The sequence below is a fragment of the Neophocaena asiaeorientalis genome, unplaced genomic scaffold, assembly GCF_003031525.2.
Source record: "Neophocaena asiaeorientalis asiaeorientalis breed wild unplaced genomic scaffold, Neophocaena_asiaeorientalis_V1.1 scaffold479, whole genome shotgun sequence".
In the NCBI taxonomy this organism is placed as follows: domain Eukaryota; kingdom Metazoa; phylum Chordata; class Mammalia; order Artiodactyla; family Phocoenidae; genus Neophocaena; species Neophocaena asiaeorientalis.
The window spans coordinates 307,674-335,498 of NW_020173774.1; the positions used below are offsets into that span (position 1 = coordinate 307,674).

General features: G+C 52.2%; 1 protein-coding gene across 1 annotated transcript in view; it reads left to right on the forward strand.

Annotated features, from left to right (window-relative positions):
• The window catches only part of ZBTB16 (zinc finger and BTB domain containing 16), a 189,535-nt gene extending 168,531 nt beyond the window's left edge, over window positions 1–21,004 (forward strand). The window contains exons 5-7 of the mRNA XM_024751792.1: window positions 13,142–13,312; window positions 18,183–18,350; window positions 20,352–21,004. Coding sequence (XP_024607560.1) covers window positions 13,142–13,312; window positions 18,183–18,350; window positions 20,352–20,581 — 569 coding nt within the window. The 3' untranslated portion in view covers window positions 20,582–21,004. The remainder of the gene's footprint in view (window positions 1–13,141; window positions 13,313–18,182; window positions 18,351–20,351) is intronic.
• The last annotated feature ends 6,821 nt before the right edge of the window (window positions 21,005–27,825 follow it).

Genomic DNA, 27,825 nt, shown 5'->3' on the forward strand with positions numbered 1-27,825 from the left:
TGCCCCATTCCCCAAAGCCAGCCCAGACCTTAGCAGGTTGTCAGGGGCAAGCTCACGAGTTGGGGAGCCCTGCAGAGTCGGGGCGAGTGAGGAGTCTTTTAGTAACACCCACCCACACACACTCGCACAGAAACTGTTGAAGTGAAGTCAAATGTCTCAAAGTCAGATCCCTTTTTAGTATGAATTTGCTGTGTCTCATTCTGAGCACTAATTCCAATTTAATTGCAAGTGGCCTGAAGCCTCTTCAATAGGAGTAACAAATGGTTTGATTTTGTAAACTTCATCAGACTGCATTTTAAATGCGACACAGCAGCCCAACTCGAATGCCAATGAAGCACTGGAGTAGCTCTCTGTTTACTAATTATCCGTTTTTACTCCAAGCCACGCTGGCTGGCTTGTCTGATTAAATCGGATTTGTGGGATAGAGAACAGCTAGCAGAGTTTTCTCTATAGTAAACGAGATTGAAACTATGGGCCGCCTGGCTGCACACTGTAGATTATATTTCCTTTTAAAGGGGACGTGTCTCTTTTATTTCTGTGTCACCCCTCCTGCATGTTAAACTTAGGGCACAGAATGTACCCAGCTCCTTCTAAATCCAGCCTCCTCTCGCCGCCCTCCACCTGGTAGCCAGCTCACTTCTGTTGCTTTCCATCTTCGTCTCTGAAGGACTGAAAAGGAAATTGGTGGCTACAGCCCATGTTCCCCACGCCACACTCCTTTTCTTTTTTAATCCTTGCTTTTCTCCCCTTTATCCTGGGGGTGAGTTTTCATTATTCTAAAAGGTCCCTGTGATGCTATGGGTTCTTAGAATCCATTTTAAGTTGCCTAACACAGAGTTCTAGCAATAAAATTTGCTGAGACCCAACATGGAGTCGGGTTTAGCCTTTCAGAAAGACATGAATATTGGAGGTATTGGCTGGGTGTGTTAGTGTGGGCAATGAAAGAGTCAGTTTCTGGAAACTTAAAATTTGTTCTTTGGTCCACCCTGGAATGAAATCCTTTCCTCTCACCAGAGTGAAATTCAGATCACCTGGTTCCTACCCGTGGTCCAGCAGAGAAGGCCATGACTCAGGCACTGGAGGGGTGGACCAGTGCCCACTGTGAAGCCCAGGTTGGGGCATCTGGTGTGTCCTCTACCCATTCCCTGGGGTCTGGAGTCTGGGGTCTTGCCTAGAGCTCCTGGGCTCTCTTAATTGTTTTTTTCTCTGTCCCCAGAAAAGCCACCTCCACCCTTTATCCTTCCTGTACTACACACACACACACACACACACACACACACACACACAGTACATAAACCAAATGCAAGGCAGCCCTGAATAAGGTGTAGTCAGGCTGTGCTTAAACTCTGCCGTTGCTAAGACTTTAACTCCACGAGCTTGACCTGCCTGCCCAGCCCTCACTCTTGGTATCTATCTTTGTGCCAGGAGCTTTTTATATTTTAATTTGCTTCTGAACGTCCTGCAGAATTCATGGCGTGCGGACTTTTCCCTCTTTGCCCATTGTGTGCGGTACAGTGCGGGTAGGCCTGGAGGTGCCTCAGATAGCCTGGTTACCGTGGGAATGAATGGCCACCACACTCCCAGGCTCACAGCCCTCCTTTTAACTGTCGACAGTAAAAAGCATTTAAATGCTGCTTAATTTGTAATCATCTTCTGGCGGGGGTGGGGAGTGGGGGGGGAGGAGAGGAACCATTAAAATGTCAGTAAAATGAATATGTCCTTCTATGTTTTTGGTTTGTTTTTGTTTATGTATATGGGGTAGTTTTTATTTTCAGTGCCCAATGTTTGTCTGATAGTTAATGGCTCTGAAACAATCGGTATTTCATTTTATTTTGAATTTCTGTCTCCCCCAGCCCCTGCTCCCCTCCCCAGCCCATCCTGTCTTTGGGTCTTTGTCTTGCAAAGGTCTGCCTGTCTCCTTGTCCGTCCCTTCTCTTCGAGGTGGGTCTCCTTCTCATCTCTGAAGTACATTGGGGTTTACAGGACATTTTAGATAGGACCCCAGCTGAGTCGCTATCTTTTTTCCAGTGACCCCTCTCCTGGGCTCCAGTTCCTGCCCAGGAACCTCAGGAGGCCTTTGGGGATGCCTGGATCTGGGGAGATGAACTCTGTTGACAATGTCTTGTACACTTAAAGAAGACGAGAGAGGGAGAGGCCTGGTAATGAGTTATTGTACAGTAAGGAAATTGGGTCTCATCTTCAGGCGGAACCTCAGTGGCCTCTCGTGATGCTTTGGACACACTACTCAAAATTGAAGTGCCTACTGTGTGTTGGGCAACGTGCTAAGGAAACGAGGCCGCTGGATTCAGGGGGTCTGGTTCTCTGACCCATCATCTTGGTTGTTTTTTTCTGTCATCCCGGGGCTGGGGGCAGGGGAGAGAAAGCCCCTGCTCCCCTCTCCCCACCCCATCACCTGGCCTTTGCCCAGCACAGAGAGGCAGGCAGGTACCCTCAGACCCAGCGACTCAAGAATTGCCCTTCTGGGACTTCTTTGGTGGTGCAGTGGTTAAGAATCCGCCTGCCAATGCAGGGGACACGGGTTCGAGCCCTGGTCCGGGAAGATCCCCACACGCCGTGGAGCAACTAAGCCTGCGCGCCACAACTACTGAGCCTGCGCTCTAGAGTCCGCGAGCCACAACTGCTGAGCCCATGTGCCACAACTACTGAAGCCTGCGCGCCTGGAGCCTGTGATCCGCAACAAGAGAAGCCACTGCAATGAGAAGCCCGCATACCGCAACGAAGAGTAGCCCCCGCTCGCCACAACTAGAGAAAGCCCGTGTGCAGCAACGAAGACCCAACGCAGCCAAAAATAAGTAAATAAAATAAAATTAAAAAAAAAAAAAAAAAGAATTGCCCTTCTGGGTGTATGGCCAGTTCTAGGAGGTACTAGCCGGTAACTGGTGGCCCCTTGAGAGAAAGGACCTAGCAGGTTCTCTCGAGTCTTGCTTTCCCTATCTTTCTAAACACCCTGTCTCTCAGGGCTGCTTGAGGGTTCAGAGGAAGAGACCTGGATCGGCCAAAGCAAATGATCAGTCAAGCTTAGATCTCTTCTGTGTCTCTCCTGGGACTGTCCCTCTGTGAGCCAAAGACAGTGGTTCCCAGTGGAGCCCTGAGATTCTCTTTAACTAAAAGAAGGCTATCAAGTGATATTTTGAAGGAGAGATGCCTGAAGTGCATATCAGTGGGAGAAAGACCTTTCAGTCTTCCTGCATCCTCTTCAAATAGGCCTAGAATTATTGACTGTTAGAATGGGGGGAACCTTTTAAGATCATTTACTTCCACCTTCATTTTTCTGTTGAGAATACTGAGGCCCAGAGAAGTCCAGTAACCTACCTGAGAGTGCACAGCAAGTTAGCCACTGAGCCAGGACTTGAGGACAGGCCTTCCGGCTGAAGACTCCAGTGCTTTCTACTCTTCCAGTCCTCTTCAACTGGGAGCCAATAGTGAGAAGTCACAGGAAAGGGTAGGGCAAGAGGACAATGGCGGGACAATTACCCTGGCCTGTCCTTTCACACACCATACTGACTTCCCATCACATATTCCAGGGCTTCTTTCCCAGAAGTCTCAGGACCAGCTTCTTACAGGCCAGCTCTCATGCAGCCTTGCACAGAGCTGCAGGCTTCCCGCAGTGGTTATAGGCCAAGGGCACAGAGCTGAACACATGCCAGGGAGGCTGGATTGAGGAAGGAACCCATTGTAGTTCTGTGTTTATTTGCATCCACCTACCCCCAAAGGAAGAAAGCTGGGAGTCCTTTGGTTTCAGGAACCCTCGGGGTAGACAGGTGCCAGCCTCTCTCTTTTGAGCTTTAGTCCTACAGAACAAGCAGTGTAGAGAAACTGAGGAGCTCAGTCCTTCTCTGCCTCTTGGGAGGAGAAACTGGATACCGGTCCTTCAAGGCAGCAAGAGGCCCACCGGCCCACCACCACCCGCTCCTCTCCCAGGCGGCCCCATCTCAAAGGTCCCATCTCCCACTGCCAGAGTGGGCAGTACCTGAGAGCCGTTCCCATTTCAGACCCCCAGGGCTGGGCCGGGCAGGCTCTGCAGAGCTGGGCTAGGTTAAGGGACTGCGGGCCGCTCCTCTCCACTCAGGGCTGTTGAAGTTGGTCCAATTTTTCAATCGTGGGCCAATTAGTTTCACAAATGGGGGCCCCCGTGGTGCCAGGGCACATTTGTTCCGGGCCTGCGCACTGGCCAGGCCCCATTGTCCTGCCTCCCACCCCCGTGTGGGCCCATTGTCCTCGGCCCCAGCGGGTGCTGCTTAGGGCTGATTTATACGGGCAGGCGTCCTGCGGGCTCTGGGCCGCACTGCCACAGCTGGCGGAGGTGCTTAAGGCCTTGGACCCCGTGACCTTTGCCCCAGTCCTGCTGTCATTTTGAAAGTTACAGACCAGAGGGCTGCATACCTCTCCGGATTTACTCTCCACCCCAAACCCCCCACTACACGCACACACCGTCTCCCTTCCCTTTTTCCTCCCTCTGCTCTTGTGGTGGACGTTTGGATTCATTCTGGAATGGCTGGAAGGGTCCGGGAGCTGGGCTGGGAAGGGGCTGTGGAATGGGTGGGAGATTCCAGGAGAGGCAACGAGTCTCTTCTGACCTGGAGGCTGCTGCTACTTTCTCCAGGGGGGCTCTGCATCCTCGATTCCTTAGTTCCCTCTCTGATGCCAGGGATCCGGGACTTGGTTTGCCATTGAGTTTGCCCTTGACACTGTCCCACCAGGGGACCCATGCACCCTGGACAGGGTGGCCCAGCGTGAGGTAGATGGAACGGGGAGGCCGTCACGTAACCAGGCAGCAAAGCACAGATCTGGCCCCATCTTAACCCGTTAACCGTCTCTTGCAAACCAAACTCAACTTTCTTCTTCCTTTTTACCTCTTTTCCTTTCTTTTCCACCCCTGCTCTTGTCCCCTTCCCCCAGTTTCTCCCCCTCTTTGGCTCATTTGTTGGAGTGATTGACAAAATTAGTACATCCATTCAGGTTACTTTTATTGTGCGGGTCTCAATAAATCCCCCGCGTCCGGGGTGCACCTTAATGAGCTAGTGAGCTGACAAATTTGTTTACTGTAGCTGGAGGTGCCCAGTAATGAAATGCACTTGTGTCTGCTAAACAAATACACAGCTTCTGGGAGCCAGCATTGCTAGCTGCTGCCGCCTGAGCCGCCTGAGCCGCCTGAGGCTGTGGCCACATTCCCCAAGAGACTGACTGAGAGGGGTGTGTGAGCAAGTGTGTGTGCACGCGTGTGCACACACGCGCGTATACATGCACAGGTGTGTGCTCTGAGACATGGCTTAGTTTTAAAACAAATTTGAATCAGCTACTCCGGCTCCTCTCTATTTGTTTATTCATTGAGAACTCTGCTCCCTGGACTACTGATGTAAAACGCTAACATTCCCCCTTTCCCTTGTGGAAATAGAAGGTTATATTGATATGTGGGTGCCTTCCAAGATTCTAAGCAGATAAGAAAGAAAGGAAAAAGGGGTAGGGAGGCCTGGATACGGAGACTGGAATTGACAAGACTGAAATTGACAAGAAGGCTAGATGCTAAGGTTTTTAGCTCCTGGCTTGGTTTGGGAAGACATAACTGAGCAGAGGATGAAAAGTGCTCTAGCAGTAGGTAGCAGTAGGTGACTATACGTAGGAGACAAGCACTGGAGCACAGACTTGTGGCTTGGTTTGAGGCAAGCCTTGCAGAGATGTTTTCTCAGCCTTCTCTACCCTTCCTGGGAGAGAGGCTGTAGGCAGTAAGCAGTGGGACTTGTCTACCACTCTCCAGCAGCTGTGGGGTGGGGTGCGCAGTTGGTGGGCTGACATTTTCTTGGGCTGGGTAGACTGGGCCCTCCTTGTGCATGTAGCTAGCCTTCTGAGGAAGGCTGGGAGTTCAGGACTCATCCCGAATGATGCTGCAACTTATGCCCTGGAGGAGAGATAGAGAGGGATCGTTTGACGCTTTCTTCAGTAGATCCCTTGCAAAGGAGCCAAGCCCTAAGTGATGGCACAGGAGGAATGAAAAGGCAGGCACCCCTGCCAATGTCATGAGCTGAGCTTTTGCTTCCTTTCGTCTGCTCCCTGGCCTGTCCCCCCTTCGCCACCACCTCCAGCCTCTTGAGATGCAGACAGAGCCTTCCTGCCTTCGGTGTGAGTCAGCCCTGGGCTGCTTGTCTCTGTCTGTCTTTTCCTCCTGCACAATGGATGATGCAGCTCTGCCACTTTTTTAGCAATGACCTGGGGGGAAGGAAGAGAAGGATGGGGAAGAGGAAGAGGTGGCAGTTTCTGTGACAGTTTTGGTGTGTGGTTACAAGGCTTCCCAGGACTGGAAATGGTGTCTTAGGAAGGAGTAATCCTGAGAGTCAGAGGAAGTAGAAAGGCATGTCTGAGGATTTGGAGGGGGAAGGTGGTTCCAGTTTAAGTCACGGTTTTCACACCTCCTAAATATGATATGTTCTTCTGGAGAGAAGAAGTTGCAGCGGGGCGGGGAAGCAGCTCTTCCTTTCTTGGGTGAGGTTGGGTGGAATTAGACAAGAGAAGCCCATCCTTGGTCCATGTGCAAGGACACACACACACACACGCACACACATGTACACTCACGGCCGGCTTACCAAGAAAAAAAGCCCGAGTATATTTAGATCCCTCTGCTCTTTTGATTAAGAAACTGCTTATATCTAGGGATAATAAGAACCTTTTGCTCCAAGAAGGTGTAGCCCCTGAACATCTTCTCCGGCTGTGTATCCCTCTGGTCCTATTCCTTCCCTTCTATTAAAGAGCTAATTGGTATGGAAATGGCACAGGTGTCAACATGAGGGTTTTTGTGTCTCATAATTTCAGACCCAGTCATCACCTGGGTGAAATAAATACCCTGGGTTTGTGTCACCCCTCCTGCCTCCTGTTCCGCCCTAGCCTTGGCTTTCTCCCATTTTTTGGCTAAAATTAAACTTGTTTTAAATTGGGAATCTGTGAGTGGTACATGCCCTGCAGCCAAGATTGGCTGTGCCGCCCTTGGGGATGGAAGGTGGGTATGGTGGGGTCACCATCTCCAGATAGAATGGGTGCAAGTGAGGGTACAGATATTTGCATGGCCCTTCTGCGCGTTACCTGGGACCTCTCTCCATCAACCCTACCACACCCATTCCCTCTTTCTAGTGTAAATTCCCTTCAGGCAGACACCCTTGGGGTCCAGCCTAACACTGAGCCCCATTCATTCTTCAGAAGAGCAGAGGAAGTGCTGTTCTTTGACCTGGTGAATTATTTCTTTGGGCCAAGGCTAATTGATGTATCTGATTTACACTGAAATTTACAGATTGATTGAAAACAGTACATTTGTAGGGTTTACATACTCAATAACGTTTGCCAGTTGCCTCCTAACAGCACTCTGAAGTTGGTAGTGGAAAGGGCAGCTTACTCGTGAATACCATCTCCTAGATGAAGAAATGAGGCCAAGGGCAGCAGCTACCTGGCTCAGAGTCACAGAGCCGGGAAGGGCTGCACCTGTGGGCTAGAACCAGGGTCTTCTGTTTCACTGCATGGTGTGGTAAAACTGGTCCTTTTTCTATGGGCTGGGACTCCGCTTCTGAGCAACAGAGCTCAGACATGAAGCCAGAACCGGGGAGTCCTGTTCAGCCCACCATACAGACAAGAGAGGCCCCAAACAGATCAGCTGTCTGGGGGTTACTGGGCATTACTAATTTCCAAGGAGAGCCTTGTTGGAAGTTCCCGGTAATGGCTGCATTTGGTCTGGGCTTCCCCCAGCTCTAGCCATCCATTGCTCTGTACCATGACTTTCCCCACCCTGTTTCCCCCCTTTGTCCTTTGTGATTGTCCCTCAGCTCCTTATTTATTCTTGAATACAACATGCAGTTATTGAGCACCTACTATATGCCAGGCCCTGTGCTTTATCTTGGGGGATATAACAGTGAAGAAAATAGTCCCTGTTTTGGAGGACTTACCATCTACTAGACAGAGCTGAATGTCAAAAATGAGTACAACAAAGGGTTTGATAATTGTGGTGGAATCATGAGGGCTCAGAGGAAGAAGGTGTTTTTGGCACTGAGTCCTAAATGGTGTCACTCATCCAAGATGCCTTCTCTAGGGTCAGTCCCTGGAAGAAGCAGCCCAGAGTCGAAAAAACAACTTAGGCTTGTGTATTGTGGAGGGCGGCCATGATCTGTATCCAGGTTGTTCACTGCAGGAGGACGCCCAGCCGAGGGAGGAATGGAGGCTGGAGTTCAGCCGTCTTTGCTTGCAGAGCTGTGTGCCCAGGCGAGGATCTGTGTCTGCCCAGAGGAAGAGGCATGATTTTCTAATTCAGACAAAGGCATCGTCTGGGCTGGTATTGGCTTTGCTACCCTTCATAGCTAAAAAGCTTTTTCACTCGGGTATCTCATTTGATGCTCTCAACAACCACAAGCAATGTGTCAAATGACGGACAAACTCTGGTCCAGAGAAGTTCAGCAACTTGCTCCGGGTCACAAGGCAAGTAAGTGGCAGAGCCAGGACCCATGTGCTTCTTTGGTCTCCCTTGTGGCATGTTGACCATCTGATCTCTGAATGTCTTTTGCAACCAGTGGAGGCTCCTTCCCTCTCCCCACTGGTATCAGGCATGAGGTCTCCCCACAGCAGAGGAAGGAGCAGTGAGCATCTCAGGGTCTCAGGCATTGAAGGGAGCAGAGCCCTAACACTGCCGGACCCCCTTGCCTCGCCGAACATCTCACTGCAGCTAATGAATTGCTAATACAATTTTCTAGATAGTTTTATTTCCATAGCCCCAGTTTTTAACGTGTTTCCGAAAGCTAGCATTTATTTGCTTAATCTCCCAGTGTAATAGAATCTGCCCTGACTCATCATACATGCAAACAATCAGCTAGGCAGGAACTGCGGCAAATTGTTTAATAACTACATCTCGTCTCTAGATTCTTAACTTGCATGCACCAATAGCGTTTCTTGTGTCTCCCCCCGCTCTTTCCTTTTTCCTTTAAAAATATTTTTCCATCTTCTCAGCTGCTGGTCTCCAAACAGAAGAATGGAGAGTGGATGTGGGGTCTCAGAGCCCCCGTCTCTTTATGTCTGAGCCTGGGGCAGTGTCTCGGTGGCCAGGGAGAGCCCCTGTGCCCTGTGAGATGTCCCAGGAAGGGGAGAGAGACCACTGTAGGGACACTGTAGCATGTCCTTTCCAGGTGGTCACTGCATAACTTTAAACGTGTCACCAAGGTACAGAGCTGGCGTCCAGGACTTCAAATGCATCACGCTTCCTGACTCGAACCCAGGCTGAGGGTCCTGTCTTGCCACTGCCCTGGATTCCACTTCTCCAGTCCTCCTCCTGTCCTCCCAGCCCCCACCCTAGACTGGTCCCCGCTCTCCTCCAGTGGTAGCACAGAAGCCGTCATGTTCCTCCCTGCTTTCAGCCACTTGCCACTGCTGTTGGTGCCCTTGCAGCCCCCAGGGGTACTGCCCTCACATACTGGTTGGATCAGGCTAGCACCCGACCCCCTCTTTTCGTGGCACCGCATTGCCTGTGGAATGAAATCTAATCTGTCCTACCAGGTGATACGGCCCTCTGCCATCCAAACCCCCATAACCTTCCCTGCTCATTTTCATCCTCAGGGTCTGTCCTCTGCCCCTGCCTGCTCTGAAATTTGCTTGCGGGGTTTCTAGCCTGGCTCCCGTGCCCCCCTCTGGTCCTTGGCTTCTCAGTCTACTTCATTTCTTAAAACCTAACTCAGATTCTCCGAAGCCCTCTTGGCATCAGCCTGTCTTATCCTCTGGCTGGTCGTTGGCTTGTCTGTGTCCCCCACTAATCTGGGACCCTATTTCTCTGGTTGACCTCAGCATCCCTCTTGTCACCTAGCACAGTGCCTACGCTAGGTGATATTCACCGAGTCAGCTGAATGGACACGAAATGGGTTCAGCCATTCCTGAGAAGAAGAGACCACATAGTGGGGCAGCTTCGGGGCCCCGGGAAGACGGGGAGGGGTGAGGTTGCAGGGTTCTCAGTCTGCCCTGCAGTGGTACTGACCCTCAGAGCTCCTCTGGGCCTGGCTTTTTTAAAAAGATGTATATGCAATTTCCTTTTTCTTTCTTTCTCTCTCTCTCTTTTTCTTTCTTTCCTTCCTTCCCTCCTTCCCGCCTTTCCTTCCTTCTTTCCTCCTTTCTTTCTTTCTTCCTTCCCTTCCCTTGCCTTCCCTCCTTCTTTCTTTTCTTCCTTCCTTCCTTCCTTCCTTCGTTCGTTCGTTCCTTCCTTCCTTTCTTTCTTCCCGTCCTTCCTTCCACCCTTCCTTTCTTCTTTCTTTCCTTCCTTCCTTCCTTCTTTCTTTCTCTCCTCCCTTCTTCCTTCCCTCCCTCCCTCCCTCCCTTCCATCCTTCCCACAAGGCATGTGGGAATCTTAGTTCCCCAACCAGGGATTGAACCCGTACCCCCTGCATTGGAAGCATGGAGTCCTAACCACTGGACCACCAGGGAAGTCCCTGGGCCTGGCTTTCTAGGCTCGGGTGTCCTCCTGGGAATGTCATTCATGTTCCCTCTGACGCAGATTCCTTCCACACTGAGGATTTCGGAGGATGCATAAGGAGAAACCCGGGCTCTTAAAGGGCGTGGTTTGCCCAGAAAACCTGCTCCATCTTACTGATAAAAGGCAGATGCTTGATGTCTGGCTTCATCAGGACTCTCTGTGGGGTGAGGTTAGGGCCAGAGAGGGGGCTGGTGCTGGGGGCCCTCAGGATGAAGCAGCCACAGCATGCCATGTCACAGGACATGCTGCAGATGGACTCCATTCTGGGGCAGGCTGGCCAGGCCAGACTGGGCTTTGAGGACTCACTGTCAGCCGTCGTCTGCTTCTGCTGGGCAGACCGCTGCCATCAGTGTGCCCCCTCAATCAAGTGGAGCCAGCACCCGAGTACCTTGCAGAGGTCTTGCTGGCTCCCGGTGGAGTAGGAAGGCTTCAGAGAGCTTTACCTTGTGACTCGGCTTCCACTGCGCGCCTCCTGGCCCAGGTTCTCCAGCTGTTGCTAGGATGGGCCCTGCATGCACTGGGGCTCCTGAACCAGCTGGGTTGGAGCTGCCTCGCTGGTGTCATTATTGTGCCTCTTCCCAGAGAAGCCCATGCAGACAGGTGGCAGATCCGGAGGGAGACATGAGCCCAGCCCTGTGATTTCTGAAATCAGACATACTGAAGCATTTAACAATGCCAGCTCTGCTTCTTTCTAACTGTGTGACCTTAGGCAAGTTACTTAATCACTCTGTTTTCCCATTTGTACAGAGGGGCACGAGAATCCTGCCTTGCACGTTTTAAATGAGATGACAACATAGATAAAGCACCTAGCACACGGCCTGTAGTAGTTCCCCTTCCCTTCTGCTCTTTGAGTCCAGGAGCAAATTTGTGTCCTTGCTGATATTCCACACCCCCTGCTCAGCCTTCCCTGGACCTGGATGCAGGCGATGTCTGTCTGCAGGTGTGATGAGCATGGCTGAAGGTGCTGTGAGGGGTGGGGGGCTGGGGAGAATGAGAGGCCGTCTTTGCCTTCCTGCCAGTCCATTCATTGCAAACCCAGCCATGAATGGGACTGAGTTGTCCAGAACGGGCCTTCCATTTGCTATCTCTGTTGATGGACCCCGGAGGCCACAAGCTCTCTGTGCTGTCCTTCTTGTCACCCTCTTTCTGCCGGGAGCTCCCTGATGCCACATTGAGCAGCCCACGACTTGCCACAGCCAAAGCTCTGCTCCACCTTCCACTCTGGGCTGCCAGGCACTGGGCCTGACCCCCTTTCCTGCTTGTGTCCTTTACACAGGGGAGGCAGCGCTGGGCTGACCACAGGTGATAATGCCCAGATGCCGGCAAAGAGAGACGAGCGGATGGGGAGCTTCCCGGGGCAGGGGGCTGACACGCTTAGGGACATGGAATCCAAAATGGTAGACAAGGAGCTACTGGTGAGTCCTTGGAAAGTTTAGATGCTCCCTCCTGTGGTACTGAACCCCGCAAGGCCATGGTCCCAGAGCAGCATCAGGAAGGGGGTTGATAACAGACAGAAAATGGCAGCCTGCCTTTGTAGGGTACCATGGGGTACCTACCCGTGCTTCTCATCAGCGCAGGGAACGACCAGACAGAGTTAAATGAAAATCTCATGTCACTCATTAGCTTAAAATCCCTTGACAGCCGCCCGTTGGTCTTGGGATGAAGCCTGAAGATCTTAACATGTTAACGTGGTTTTCAAGACCCCGTACGAGCTGGCCCTGCCTACTTCTTTGACCTCCGCTCTACTTTCTTTCTGCCTCCCCAGGTGACCTGTTCTGTCTTATCCTCTGACCCGTCACGTTTCTCTCCAGTTCAAAGATACTATTCCATCTTCTTGGAATGCTCTCCTCATGGCCCAGCGTGCTGGGTAACATCTATGATGAGGGCAGGCACTTGGTACGGTTTTCTGTGGCTACATCCCCAGGGCCAAAGGAGAGAGTCCTCCTTATAGAAGATACTAAAATAATATTTGTTGAATGAATGGACCCTTAAGATGTACGCATTAATGAATGGAGACGTGGTTAAGAGAATCGGGTCTGTAGCTCGCGTTAGGAGCGGATCAAATCCAGGTTGCCTGGGTTTGAATCCCAGCCCTGTTTGCTTGTGAGCTCTGTGCTACTTCGGACAAGTAACTCAGCCTCTCTGTGCCTCCTTCTCCTTATCTGAAGGGTGAGGATGCAGAGCCCGCCTTTTTGAGATGGGATTTTTAAGTTAGTTACACTTGAACGACGGCTGGCATGTATCATCTCCATTATTGTGATTCCTCACAGAGGCCGGCCTGATGCCCCACCTCCTGTGCCAGGCTCTGAAAGTCCCTTTGATAGATGCCTTCTTGGTACCCTGCCTTTGACACAGACCTCCATACGATTGCAGACTCATTTGCTGCTCTGATGTGTTTGATTAATGTCTTTCTCCCACTAGACTTTAGGTTCCATGAGGGCAGGAAGTAAGTGGATTCTGTCCACCGTTGGAGCCGCACAGCGGGGGCTCCAGCAGCATCGCGTGGCCTGCACCACCTCTGGGTTTGCCACCGAGGGTGGGGCCCGGGGTGCTGGCCTGACGATGGCTCTGGCTCCAGCCTAGCTGGGTGAAGAAGGCCTGTGTCCAGCCCTGAGGCTTTCCCCCGCTGTGTCCCGCAGGCACGGACATGGCTGTCTTCTGTCTGCTGTGCGGGAAGCGTTTCCAGGCCCAGAGTGCGCTCCAGCAGCACATGGAGGTCCACGCGGGGGTGCGCAGCTACACCTGCAGCGAGTGCAACCGTACCTTCCCCAGCCACACAGCCCTCAAACGCCACCTGCGCTCACACACAGGTAGGCCAGGCCGGGGACGGGCAGGGCAGGGTCTCTGGGAACCACTGTCTGCATTTCCCTCCAAACACATCAGGCGGGGGTGCCCTCAGCCCTCCTCTGCTCAAGCGTCGGGCATGCAGGGGCCTCCGAGGTGCAGGTCAACGTGGACGCTTCTTATCCTGTCCCACCCTGGGCACCTTTGGTTCTCAACATCTCTGTGCCCGACAGAGAGGGTACCCATTAGAAATGCAGGCTCCTGGGTCCCATGCTCAGAAACTTCCATTCAGTGGGTACAGGTGGGATCCGAGACTCAGCATTATTAGTAAATATCCCCCAGGGATTCTGATGCAGGTGGACCCAAGACGAATTTTGAGAAAAACCTGCCTTCTTGGTCTCTGTCTCTGCCTTTCCCCCTCCCACTGCCGGCCCACTCCACACACACACACACACACACACACACACACACACACGGTGTGCACACACACTCCTGAGGTCGGCCTTGGGCTCTCAAGGGAACGTGGCAGAAGTGGTCCTGCTTATTCCCCAGTAACAGAAGCACACGTTCTAGCCTTAGCCCTGTTTAGGGGAGACAGTGAGGTCGTATAAACAGTGAGCCATGAAACATCCCTGCTTAGCCAGTTGGAGATGCTGGGGGAGGAGAGTAGTTGTGAGTCAAGGGGTCTGGGCTGGGATACTTGGTCCTGAGAGCCAAGAGGCATTTGCTTCCTTGCAGCGGCCCCTGACCCTCTAGCAAGGTCATGGGTGACTTGAAAGCCTTCCTTTCTCTGGCTGTACATGGATAAAGGATTGCCTGTTTCTGAGTCCGCATGTGTCTTTGCTTGTGTGTATTCTGTCCTGCTTTTGGGGTGAGAGGTGGGTGATGGAGCCAGGGAGACAGAGGCAGACTCTCTTTCTGAGTAGTAACAGGGTATGTTCTCACGTCTGCTGGAGAGGGTATAAAAAACTCTGTGTGCCTCATGACAGCATTGGCAGGACCCTTTCCTCACTCTTGGGTCTTATCATGCTCTGGGATTAAGTGGCAGGCTCTGCTGAATACGGGAGGGGCTTTGTTTATCATGGACCGAGGTGGCCTGGCCTGCCAGCAGTAGGCATCCTCGCCAAGGAGCCTGCCTGGACTCGGGCTTCCGGTTGCTCTTCCGTTCAGGGGAGCGTATTGCCTTAGCATCACCAGATTTGCTTAGAACTTTTTAGATTTGCTGGCTTCGGACACGGGGAGGTCTCCGAGGGGAAGGCCTGACAAGAAGGGCAGAGGAGGAAGGGATGCTGACAAGGGCTTTCTCTGTAGTGACCGCATAAGCATCCCCTGCAGGTATTGGGTTGGCCAAAAAGTTCACTTGGGTTTTTGGCAAGATGTTACAGAAAAAACCCGAACGAACTTTGGGACCAACCTAATACATGCACCTTCCTGTCAACACCTCCCCCACTGGGCCCCCAAGTTCAGCCTTATCAAAGGTGGCCAGTTACCTTTCAGTCACTTCTGAGCATTCTGCTGGGCCCCATCAGTTGGATTCATGTGACTGGAACGATCCCAGTCCTGCTAAGTCCACCCAGGATACGCCCTGCCCTGCCCACCCTAGCTCCTGAGAGCTCAGATATCAAAATGCCCCCGGCCCCTGTGTCAGTCATGGCTCAGATCCATGGGGAGGGAGTATTTCCAGACATCGTTTAGGAGAAGTACTTGCTTTTAACCTAGGAAACATGGAGCATGTGTACTGCCTACTCCAACACCCATGGATTTCACACCAGTGAGGCCCTATGCGCACAGCCCTGCACAGGCTGAGCACACCCCACACAATGCCTCATTAATATTCCCTTGTTCTTGGCCCATTTGCTGCTGCGGCCGGGTGTTTAGCATCAGCAGCTGTGTTGGGTAGGTTAGTCCAGCCGCGCTCTCGGCATTGATGGATCCCTGATTCACACGGCGCATCGTATAATAAACTCTCCGCTGTGCTGAGTGGGGGAGCTGAGTAGCCGACAGGATGGGGCTGGGGTGGGAAGGATGACACTGGGTTTGGCCACAGTGCCAGGGAGGCCACCAGGTGAGGACAGACCGCTGGGGTCACAGGTGCACTGGGCAAGCCCGAGGGGGGCTCTCATTAGTCTCGTTTGTCCTGTACTTAATGTCAAGCTCATTAAAGAGGCTACAGAGTTAATCAACCTACCACAAATTGGATTTTGAGTTCTGCAGCCAGTTTTGTGTACATTATGGCAACACTGACACGGGGTGAGGATTTTAGGCCAGGTGCTTGCCATGTTTCAAAATCCGTGTGTGTGTGTGTGTGTGTGTGTGTGTGTGTGTGTGTGTGTTGGTGTCTTTCTTTTCTCCCCCCCTAACTTTTTATTCCTTTCCCTGGGCTGACTCGAGACATCTCATATTTAAACTCATGTAACATGTGATCCACTTCACAATTAAATTCATAAAAATCTGATCAAACCAACCTCTCTGCCTTAACCTTTTGTTTTTTAAACTCTTAGGGCCCCCCTCTGGAGGGGGAAGGCACAGACAGACAGCGGTGCCCACCTCCCAACCCACCGTGTGGCTGCCGATGTACGTTTTCATTACCGGCTCCTCTGAAGTCTCACGTGGCCCTTGCTTTATTTATTTATTTATATCTTAATGAGGATACCGAATTCTTGATTAAAGTTGTAATCGTTGCCGATTCAGTAAGGAGGGGAGTCGGATGTCAGACGGGGCCGTGTGTGCAGACGTCTACACGCAGAGAGAGTGGCACACAGGCCCAGGCGTGCACAGACCAACCCTCACTCTGTTAGACACACGGCTAATTAGGAGCAGGGTCTGCATGGGCCTCTCCTTCCCTGGGGTTGGATGGGGCTGGCGGCTGGGGACGGGCCAGTCTGCACAGCCCCAGCAGCGAGGGCGCGGGCAGGTGCCTGGAACTCAGGAATCTGCTCATCCCCAGATCTGCACGTGGAGGCTCTCCTCTGAGTCCAGGGCAGGGCCCCCTAGAGTGGCTTTGCTCTTTGAGCTTCTTCCGTCCTACCCCTCCGATGGAAGCGCTCCCACCCACCCGTCTACACCCTCGGAGCATCTTGCAAACCTTCCACCCGTGAGAGAGCCCGCCAGGGAGCAGACCGCAACGTCCTCTCCCCACAGAGCCTTAAAAACCCTTCAGAGCCATCAGAAGAGATGAGAATGTGTGAGGGTGCAGGGGCTTGCGTTCGAGAAGGGGGAGGTTTGGTTAGCAGCCTGAGGAGGGGAGAGAGAGAAGAGAGTAAAATATCATTTGAAAGAGGAAGTGAAGGCGCAGGCATGCAAGTCTATAACGAGAAGGACAATTTATGCCCAGGCACGAGCGCAGTTTGACATGGGGATAATGAAAAAACGTAGGTCATTGTGGATGACTTAAACCTTCAGCGGCTGAAGAAAATGTATGAAATGCAGAGGACATTACACGGTTGGCAGCCCCGCACATCTGCAGAGGGACACGTGAAATACAGTGGGCCGTTCTTTACCATAAACTGTGGCTGGTGGAGCTGCAGCCCAGAGAAATTGTAATTACAGCGACAAGACGAATCAGCGATATTTAAATATTCACGAACAGAGTCTGGGGTGATCAATCTGTCTTTATTGTCTGTGCCTTCACTCCTGTAATAAATAAGTAGCTGAAGTCTTCACCTTTCATCCCCACAAAGCCCCCACTTCGGGTACAAAGGGAAAGATGGTTAATCCCTGCACCCCATCCTCAGAAAGGAGGCTGCTGGGCATGAATTCCAGGCCGGGGAAAGGCAGTTCTCCCCAAGTTTCATATACTGACATTTCCCGAGCGTCTGCTTAGGGTTTACTCTGTGTTGCGTGCTGAGGCTACAGGGATGAACAGGCTTCCCTTCTTGTCCTCACGGTGCTTGTAGTCTGTGGGCACGGTGGGTGTCACGGCAGATGCAACACAGCCTGTCAGTTAACAGTCCGGTAAGTATCCAGTGTCCAGATTCTGGAACCAGATCTGAATCCCAGCTCAGCTCTTTATTAGCTCTTTGACCTTAGGGACCGTGTTTAAGCACCTCTAAACATCTCATTTTTCTCTTCTGTAAAATGAGAAAGATACTGTCTTCCTTGTAGGGTTGCTGTGATGATTACGTGATACGACTGATCCATGTGAAGTTCTTAGCACAGTAGTGAGCATTTGACAAATGTGGGCCGTTTTAATTATTAGAAAGTGCCATAAAAATTGTACTACTACTACTAAAAGGACAAAATGCTGGACATTTCTTCTCTCTGGGGACAGAGGAGAAAGTGACTCAATTTGCCTGAGCAGGGGACAGTGGGGGTAGCGCTAAAGGGAAACTTCCAAACCGTGGTGACACGTGAGCTGGACTTGGCTGGGTGACTAGGAGTTCGCCAAGGAGAGAAGAGGAAATCACGCAGAAGAAACGGTTGCATAAGCCTGTGGAGGAGGGAAAGAGCAGAAGGAATTTGGGGGACAGTGAGAACATTGGAGGGAGTTTTTTGAGGGTAGGGGAGTCAGGCTGGAATGGCTTTTGCCCCTGACCTAGAGGAAAGGAAGCTGGGGGAAGGGTCTCGAAGCCCCTGGGTCTGCTCTGCCCTCAGGGGACCTGCTTTCTGGTGGCTCTGTTCATCCCTGAACCAAACGGGCTCTCTTTTCCCGAGACTGGCCCTTGAGGCGTGGATGGCCACTGGGCCACGGTAAAGTATGGACACGCATGCACAGGCGTGCTCCCTGTTGATGCTAAGGGGCTGGCAGGGGGTGGAGGGTCCCTCAGTCACTCAGTCATCTCTGGAGGTGGCGACTATAGGCAGCCTCATCCTCCCGGCACACTGAACCTGCCCTACTGTCCCCTAAAGAGGGGGCCGAGGGAGGCGGGGGCCTGATCCAGCCCCTTGTCCCCACAGGTGACCACCCGTACGAGTGTGAGTTCTGTGGCAGCTGCTTCCGGGATGAGAGCACACTCAAGAGCCACAAGCGCATCCACACGGGCGAGAAACCCTACGAGTGCAACGGCTGCGGCAAGAAGTTCAGCCTCAAGCACCAGCTGGAGACACACTATCGAGTGCATACAGGTACTGAGGACACACAGCTGGCTCTGGGGCGGGGAGTGGGCAGGGGCAGGTGGGTCCGCAGAGAAGCCCGGGTGCCCATGGTCCCAGGCTGAACCGAAGAGTGGAACAGCTTCTGTTAAGTGTTAGTACGGTGACCTGAGTGCCACTTCCTCCCTGCAAGGGTGAGGCCGACCTTGCTAATCAATCACAGCGCTCTTTCCAGGAGCCCAGACTAGCCTTCCAGGCGGCCATACCAAGAGCTCACAGAGGATATCCATTCCTGAATCCTGAATTGGGGGTCAGTTGGCCTGACTAGCTGAAAGTGAAGGCTAAGGTGATTTCATGTGACTTGAGGGTTACAGGAAGAACTAGGCGACATTAAGTTAGGTTATGATGAGGGTTGGGAAAAATTGTATGTTAGACTGAGTTCGGTTCAGCAATTAGAGAAGCAGTTGGATTTACTAACCCCTCTACATGTATAATATTTTACCATTTCAAAGGGCCTTCATGTTCCTTTTTACATAAAAGAAATGTGAGCAACTGTTATCTTGGGGCCTGAGGACAGAACAGGTGGAAGTGGTCCCGATATCCAGAGTTGCCAGAGTTGGGGGCAGTGGATGCTGGAGCCAGCCCAAGCCTGCCTGGGAAAGCCATTGTGCACATCTCTTTCCAGCCCCGTATTCCGTGTCATCACCTTGGTTGCTTAAAATTGGCTACAGTGGGAGGGTTCACAACATGGCCATCAGCAAATGCTACAAAATCAGGGCTTTTGGAGAGCCAGTTGTTAAACATTTACAGTACACTGCCAGTTGGGGGGTAGATAGAAGGACTTCCTGTGAGGGTGAGACATAGTGGAAGGTAGTGGAATGTGGCAAAGTAGGAAGGCTCCCCTTCCACTATGTCTGAGCAGAGGAATGGGGAGAGGGGATCAGATAGGTCCTGCGGGCCCAGGGGAGAGTGTGTTTTCCCGGGAGGGAAGGTAGGCAGAGGATACATGTTGTCATAGCTCTGCTTTGGGCCACAAGGAGAGGATGGGCTGCTCGTTGCTGACAACTAGAGTGACCCCCAGGGTTTCCCAGAGCCCCTTGTCGGAGATGTGACCTGGCAGGTGTATCATTAAGTGCGCTGGCACTGCCTGTTGTAAATAGCTGGTCGATAGTTAGATCACTTTGGCTGTTCGTTACTTCATTATTTTGCAGGGGCCTCTGCACAGAGGAGTATCGATAGCAAGAAGGCTGGCCAGTTAATTACTGTAACAGAGCAAGGTTCCCTCACATCCTCTGCTCAGCTCCAGCAGCGGACTGTAACAGAGGGTGGGCGGGTCGCAGCTTGGGTGTGGCCATGCACTCCCAGGTTCTCTGTCCCTCCCCCATTCTGGCCCCAGAGGGGAAGGCAGGGTCCAGGGCAGGCTCTAGAGCCTTAGAGGAGTAGCCATTCCCAGGTTTAGCACGTTTGCAGGATGGGGTCCCCTCAGTTTTACCCCACCTCTGTTCCCCACCATCTGTAGCCCTGTAAGGACTCCATCCCCTTGCTCCCCTGGAAGGAACTGTGTGCTGAAGAGCCATCCCTAAGCATTTGAGAGGCCTCGCGGGCCCTTTTCTAGACCTCCCTTTCCTTTCTTAGGAAGGGGAGAGTCCGTGCCCCTGACAGAGTTAAGAATAAGTCCAGGGGCTGGAGCTGGCCCACATCGTGGCCACTAGCTACGTGTGGTTATTCACGTTAGTTACAGTGAACAAGATTGAGAATGTAATCCGTTGGAAACTAACACACCATTGTAAATCAACTATACTTCAATTAAAAAAGAAAAAAAAAAAAGAATGTAGTTCCCAGCGGCACTCAGGAGCCAGATGTGACTCGCGGCTGCCACACTGGGTGGTGCATCCATAGCCGTGGAGAGTGCTGACAGAGAGGGAGGGGAGTCTCCAGCAAGCCCGAGGGGGCGCTGAGGGTGCAGAACATCCCTGGGGCAGATGTCACAGCCCCCTCCCTCTGTCCTGGCCTTCTCCTGCCCTCCCCCCACAGGTGAGAAGCCCTTTGAGTGTAAGCTGTGCCACCAGCGTTCCCGGGACTACTCGGCCATGATCAAGCACCTGCGAACGCACAACGGCGCCTCGCCCTACCAGTGCACCATCTGCACGGAGTACTGCCCCAGCCTGTCCTCCATGCAGAAGCACATGAAGGGCCACAAGCCCGAGGAGATCCCGCCCGACTGGAGGATAGAGAAGACTTACCTCTACCTGTGCTATGTGTGAGGCGCCTGCGGCGGGGGCAGCGGGGGACAAGAGGAGTAGAGACGGAGCGGGATGACGTCCAGGAGGACCGTGTGGAAAACACAACAAAAAACAAACAAACAAGGAACAACAAAGAAAAAAGAGAGAGAGAAGGAGAAGGAAACCTGGGAGTTGTCGGGCTCTGGGTTCTCTCTGGGGCTCCAGGTGACCTGGATGCCTGGCTGAACCCCTCCCCTCGGGCCTCCATCCCGCCTTTCCCGGCTGGAGCTTGGCCTGCTCTTCTTGGACGGGGGTGGAGGGGCTTTTGTTCAGCTCGGATGGTGGGATGTTCTTCTCTTCCCTCCGCCCAGATCCTCCTTTTGTGTCCGGAAATGGAGACTAGGAAGGGGGGAGGGCTCCTCCAGTCAGAGCCAAACCACCTCTGCCTGCCGTGCTCTCACTGACCCCTCGGGAGGTGGGGGCTGAGGGATGGGGGTGCTGGGGGTGCAGGAAGGGGGCCTGCAGATGCTGGGGCTGGGCGGGCTCACTGGCTGACACAGACGACGGCAGCTCTAGCTTGCTGGGGGCAGACCGGGCCGGGAGGGGTTCTCCTGCCCTTCCCGTCGCTCAGTTCATCTGTTGCTTTCTTCCGCTCCGCCACACCTGGGTGCCCCGTCATGGTCTTCAGGGGCCTCAGGGCTCCCAGCCCCTCCCCCAGCTCCTGGCTGCCCGGCCCCGGTTGACTCCTGTCCTCCCAGCCCCCCCATGGATCCGGATCCCTCATCCTCCAGCTCCCTGTTGGGGAAGCTGTGTCTGACTTGCACCCTCAGCTTTCTGAGAACGCAGATGAATTAGATGGAAGGGCCCATCCCAGTCCAGCCCTGTCCTAAGCCAGATTCCTGCTGAGCTGCTTTTGCTTCCAAAATGGAAAAAGGAAACAACTAAATACACACTACCCCACCAAACAAACACACACAAACACAAACCCCCTGCGGCCCTCCTTCAGCCCCTAGGAGGAGGGATCCATCAAAGGGCTCATTGCCCATGGAGGGACGTGGACGTCCTTCTCCAGAGGTGCCCTACACCTGCGGGGGGACCCCTGCCCCGGGAGGGTGTCGGTGAGTCATGCCGGGGACCCTTTGAATACACGGGACCCCAGACCTGGTGAGCTCCGTGGGAAAACCCAGGTCCAGAGGTACAGAATTCCTGGCTCCCTAGGGCCCCCCAGTCCACGGGGAGGAGGTGGGGAAGAAGGAGTTGAGAGCGCTTTGCCTCGTGTTATGTTTTGCTTCTTTTCTGTGTCCTCTGTTCACCTGTTAGCACATTGTACTTGAATTACCTCAGTTTTTTGTGACCTCATGAGCTTTTTTGACCCCTGCCTGTATCTCTTTTTTGGTTGGGGGCTGGAAGGATGGGGAGAGTGTTCTTTTCTGTTTCTTGTGTAAGTTAATGGTGAGTTTAATAGGCTTCAGCTGGCCAAGGCCCTCCCCGTGTCCCCTAGCGATGAGCCTCCCAGCTGGAGGGGGCCGTGCGGAAGGGGCTGAGTACTCAGGATCTGGATGGGAGGCCCGGGCAGAAGGTGGGTGCCTGCCGGGGACGGACGGGGTGCTGGGGGCACGGCAGAATCACAGCCGGCTCGGCCCAGGCGTGATGTCATCCTGCCTAAAACACTCTGGAGAGAATCCCACCTTTCTTACAGTTTGCTGGGTCATCGGGGTCTGGGGGCCTGTGTTCTTCAGATCCCTGCAAAGGCGTGACCCCACCTCTGTGTGCATTATCATTGCCCAGACTGGTCTCTTTTCAGGGCTGGTTGGGGACAAGCCGGCCTGGGTGTTGTTGCGATGGGGCGGGGGTGTTGTTTTTCTAAAAGCTACCTCTTATGTTTGTCCAGTTCTTTTGTTCCCTTCATGCCTCCCATCCTGCTGCTCTGCTTCCCCCAACTTCTCCCAGCCTCCCCTCCCTGAATTTTTGGAAAGCACATTTGCAATATTTGTGTTCGCTTTGGGACGGGTCTTCCCGTTTCATATCATGCTTTATTTGTAAGAGGTGTGGTTTTTTTCTTTCCTTTTCTCTCTCTGAGAAAGTTGTGGCTGCATTTTTATCTTAGGTTATAAAGAGTGGTTTAGGGAAGCGGTTTTGGGGAGAAGGGTTGTGAGGCATACAGGGAAGTCGGAGGGATGGGTGCTGCTGTGACCACCCCCCTGTCCCTCGGCCCCATCCCTCCTGCCCTCCCCTGTAATCTCGCCCACCAAATCTGAAGGCCTTAAAAGTTGTGTGTTGGGGGGATATGGACAGGGGGGACTGGGTCACTAGACCGTTGATTGGGGATGATAATGTAGGGAGGATGCTATTTTGCAACTATAATAATGACTTAGTGCTTTGGAAAGGAAAAAAAAAAAGTTAAACTTGAAATATGTAACTAGAGCAGTTGTCATGTTTATAATGTGAAGAGTGGAATCATTGGGGGAGGGGCAGTCTGTAAGAAACCTTTGTGCACTATTGCCGCCTCCCCCAATCTGGGAAGAAGAGGGGACAGGCTGGCCCTCAGGGGATCTGTAAATCCCAGAAAACAGTATTTGAACAGCAAGATGTCATTCAACTTTGGTGGGGAAGGAAAAAAAAAAATCAAACTATTCCATAGACCTAGTTGACCCCTCTCCGTCTCCCCTACCCTTCCCACACAGCCGGGTCTCCTCCGCTGTTCGTAAAAGCTGAGAGGGTTGAGCTAATATTTACAAATTGTAGTATTTTTGTAATATTTGTTAGTTCCTTCATCAGTTCTACCGGACCTTGCCCTTTCCTTTCGTAATGTGAATAGGAAAAAACAAAACAAACAAACAAAAAAACAAAAAAAAAATTCACCACCACCACCAACAAAATATCCCTTTGTACATGCGTGTGTGTGCGTGTGCTTGTTGTGTGCGGTTGTGTGTTAAATCATGCAGTATTGTTGTAATCTGGTGTTGCAGCATTGGATGGTACCTAATCAGCCCCTGCCTGCCCCCACCATCCCGGAGGGAGGGATCCTGGTCGAGAGGTAGGGAGAGAGGGTCGGGGCATGGGATCTCTGAAGGATGCTGAGTGGGGAGACCTCTGTACTGGACTCTCCTCTCCTCTCCCATGAAGCCCTGGACACCCTGAAGAGACTCCAACATGACTCTTTCCCAACTTCCTGCTCACAAAGACAAAATTCTGACCTTGCCAAGGTGGCCAGGCCTAATGGCCAAGGTGAGGGTCAGAAATTATCTGGAGGCTTTAGAGACGAGGAGGGTGGAGACTGCTCTCTCCCCAGGTGAGATCCTTCTTCTTTGCCATCTGGCCCCTTGGTCACCCTGCTGCCTTTGGCTGTGGTACTGCTGACAACCCTACTTGCTACTGCCTTATCCAGCACAGTGAGCTTTCTCCAGCCTGGAAAGTCCAAGTGGATTAATAGTTCCTTTCCTATGTTCAGCTCCTATAAGCGTGTCCCGTAATGCTTTTGGTGACATTTCCCCCTCACTCATGTGCTCTTTCCCTATTCACTCCTTCACTCATTCAAAGCATTAAAATCCTATGTGTATATAGGATAGACAAATATATAGAGATATATATATATAGCAAGAGAGAGATATAAAATAGTACGTATCATTGCTGCTTTGGGCTGCTTTGGAGGAGGCCACGAATACGGGGAAGGGAGATCTGGGGTATAGGGGTGGGAAGGGAGGCTGTGGGACCCAGTGATTCCGTACAATCCAGGGATGCAACGCGGGCTTGTTTAATCTTTGTGCCTGAACAGTTTTTCCATGTTTAGAAAAGAAAAAAAAAGAAAACCTGCTGCAATTTTTCACAAGTGTCTGGTACCCTTCCGGATGCTACTGGTACAACTGGCTGCTGGGGTGTTGAGGCCTTGGAGGGACGGGGCCCTTTGGCTCATCTCCTTACAGTGGAGTGATCAGTGGCAGTGGCAGCCTTCTGACTCTGGGGGGACTGGGGGAGATTTGTGGCCAATTCCCTGCAAGCCCAACGAGGGTGAAAGCTGGGGGCACGGGACATAGGACAGAAAAGGGGGGAAAGATCGGACTGTGTTCGTTCTTCCTAGGGCTATGTTAAATCTTTTTTTTTTCCCCTCCCTTCTTGTTTCCTCCTTCCTGGAGTTTCATGGCGGCACTTACCTGGATATTTCAGTAGGAGGGAAGAAGGCCAGACTATCCCTACGCAGTGAGACTGATGGGTGGAGGAGGAAGGCACAGGTGACCAGGAGGAGTGCAAGACAGACCAGGGGAGTTGGGTCAGGGGAAAAGGGCTGGGGAGAGGGTGTTCAGGCCCCGCAGGCCTGTTAGCCTGAAGCCCCGCCTCCCTGAGTCCTTGGCATCCCAGTTTGCAGACAGGGTACCAGCCTCCTGGTGTGTGTCATAGGAGTTGTTCACATAGTGTTATGCATGATCTTTGTAAGGTTAAGAGGCCGTGGTGGTGCACCATGACATCCGACCCATATATATAAAGATAAATATATATATATATGTATGTAAATTATAGCACTGAGGGCTCTACTGCCCTGCTGGACCAAGCAAAACTAAGCCTTTTGGTTTGGGTATTATGTTTTGTTTTGTTATCTGTTTGTTTTCATGGCTTGTCTTCTGTCGTGACAGCACAAGTGCCAGTCCAATTGCTCTGTATTACAGAATAGTGTTTTTAATTAATTGATGTTCTAGTTCATGTCTACCTCAGCACCTCCTCTTAGCCTAATTTTAGGAGGTTGCCCAATTTTTGTTTCTTCAATTTTACTGGTTACTTTTTGTACAAATCTCTCTCTCTCTCTCTCTCTCTCTCTCTCTCTCTCCTCTTTCTCTCCCCCTCCCTCCATCCCTCCTCCCTTCCCTCCCCTCTCACTTCTGTTTGTTTCATTCTCTCTTTCACTCTCCCCTTCTTCTTGCCCGCTCTGGCCCCAGCCCAGCCCTGCGACCCCACATTGTGCTTGCCAGCCCTATCTGTCCTAGCCCCGAAGCAGTTCACCCGAACTTGTGCGGTCCTGGTTGCAGCTTTCCGCATCTGCCTTCGTTTCGTGTAGATTGATGCGTTTCTTTGTAATTTCAGTGTTTCTGACAAGGTTTAAAAAGAAAAAGAAAAAAAAAAAGAAAATATGAAATTACTGCTGCAGGTTTTTTTCTCTCTCCATGTGTCACTAAGTGAAGTTTGTGCCTTCTATAGCAAAGAGAATATTTTTTACATCCTACTAACAGTAGATTTTTTTGTAGTGAACATTTTTTGTATTTTTATTTATAAGTCTCATAAGAAAAATAGCAATGTTCAGTTGTATACCTTGAATCTGCAGTTAGAAGAGAATAAAGTTAATTCAGTTGTCTCTGGCTTGAAGTGTCCCCCCTTTTTAAAAAGTGCTTTGCCCCTTCTGCCTTTTCTTGGGTGGAGAGGATCCGAGATTTCTGTCTGGGGATGGGAAAGAGAATACCTTACACCCCAGCCTCACTTATGTGGCACTTTTATGCCACATTTGTGAGGTGCGTACCCACCTTCATGACACATTTATGGAATAAGTTTTAGTTGAAAAAATAGCATTAAATACACAAATAGCATTTGATCCTTGGTACAAGGAATGTATGAAGCAGGCACTTGTCCATTTATCCCTTCAACATGGGCGTTCATCCATTAACTTGCATAGTTACTGTCCTGAGCCATGGGAATACAGCGGGAAGAGAGCAGACAACCCCCTGCCCTCAGGAGCTGACATTCTAAGCCACCGGGTTGGAATGTTTGCATAGGTTATAACACATTCCGATCACACAGCCGGTGAGTGGCAGAGTCAGAACCTGCATCTAGATCTCTTGATTCCAAATCAGGTTCATTCTCTCCTGACTCCAGAGGCAGGGGGCTCCTGTCTGGCCTTTATTATACAGATATTTTCTTCTTCTCCCTCGCAGCCAAGTGAGTTTCATCAATTCCTCAACAAGAAGCTGCCACCCAGTTAAAGGTCCTTAGGTCTGGCAGCTGGGCGGAGTGGAGAAAGGAGACTGAGCTGGGGGAGCAAGCCCAGCATCACCACTCGCAGGATAAAGCATTTGCACAAAATGAGATGGGCTCGACTCCTCCCGCCCCGCCGTCTCAGGGCCCAGACTGCTTCTCTGGGTGTGTCTGCTTTCCTGTCCCTGGGGATGGGAGCATTGCCCTACCGGTAAATGTAGCCGGAAAGCCAATTCCACCCAATCTCAGACATGCTGGCTCAACGCCTCTGCCCAAGGCCGTCCGACCTGCCCAGCGCTGACCAGAATAATCAAAATAATCCGTCTCGTCACCAAGACTTAGGAACACAGCAGGGAGGGTGGCGACGGCCCCTCCAGGGTGTGAAACCAGTGCCAGGCCTCAGGGGCCAGCCTGGCCTCCAGCATCATCCGGGAGTCACTGGGAACTATCTCCATGTGATACCCTCCGGGCACCAGCCTGCAGGGAGGCCCAATTCCCTGCCTAACCTGCCCGCTCTGGGTGCTGACTGGAAGAGGGGCCTTTCAGCCCCTGTGCTCTGGGACCCTGGGCTGGGGTCTGTGTGACCCTAGGGTTGTGAGCTGCCAAGCACCTGGAGCTACACTTGCCTCCCTGGACGGATGACAGTCCCTCTGCCGGGTGGCTGCTCTGTCCTGCTGTACTTTCTTCTCTCCTCTCCTGGTCTCTCTGCTCTGCTCTGTCATTCTTCCTTCACCTCGTCTCTCTCTGTTCCTCTCACCCAATCTTTCTCCATTCTCTCCACTCCTCTCCCCTTCGCTCTCTCTCTCTCATTTCTCTTGGGGCTTCCTTTTGGCCTTTGTGTCTCTCCAGTATCCTTTTCCTCTGCCCATATTGCTCATCTTGGAAGACGATCCTTTGCCCAGAATATATTTGGTTTGATTTGGAGCCTCTGCCCCATTCCTCCGAGCCATCCATCCAGCCCTTTCTTCTTGGGGTCCCTGCTCGTTCCCCAGGCCTCTTCACAGTCCCCTGCACCCCCTCCTCCCGCTCAGGCCTCAGCTTTCTCTTGACAGATGGGAGGGCAGTGAGCTCTCCCTCTTTAAAACAACATTTAATCGCCGTTTTCTGTTCTTGGACATCAAAGCTGGGGCTTAGGCGCTGCGCCGGGTCGCAGTGCGCGGTCTCTGAGGGAGAGGAGGTGAGTGAATAGGGGCCGGGCTGAATGGGCTTTGTGTGACCGCTGGGGTCTGCCTGCTTTACATGCTCTTTGACCCAGATATGATCTCATGGAGAGAAAGGGGCCCTGGCCAGGCCAGCCTGAGAACGCTCCCTGGCCTGACTCAATCCCCCAG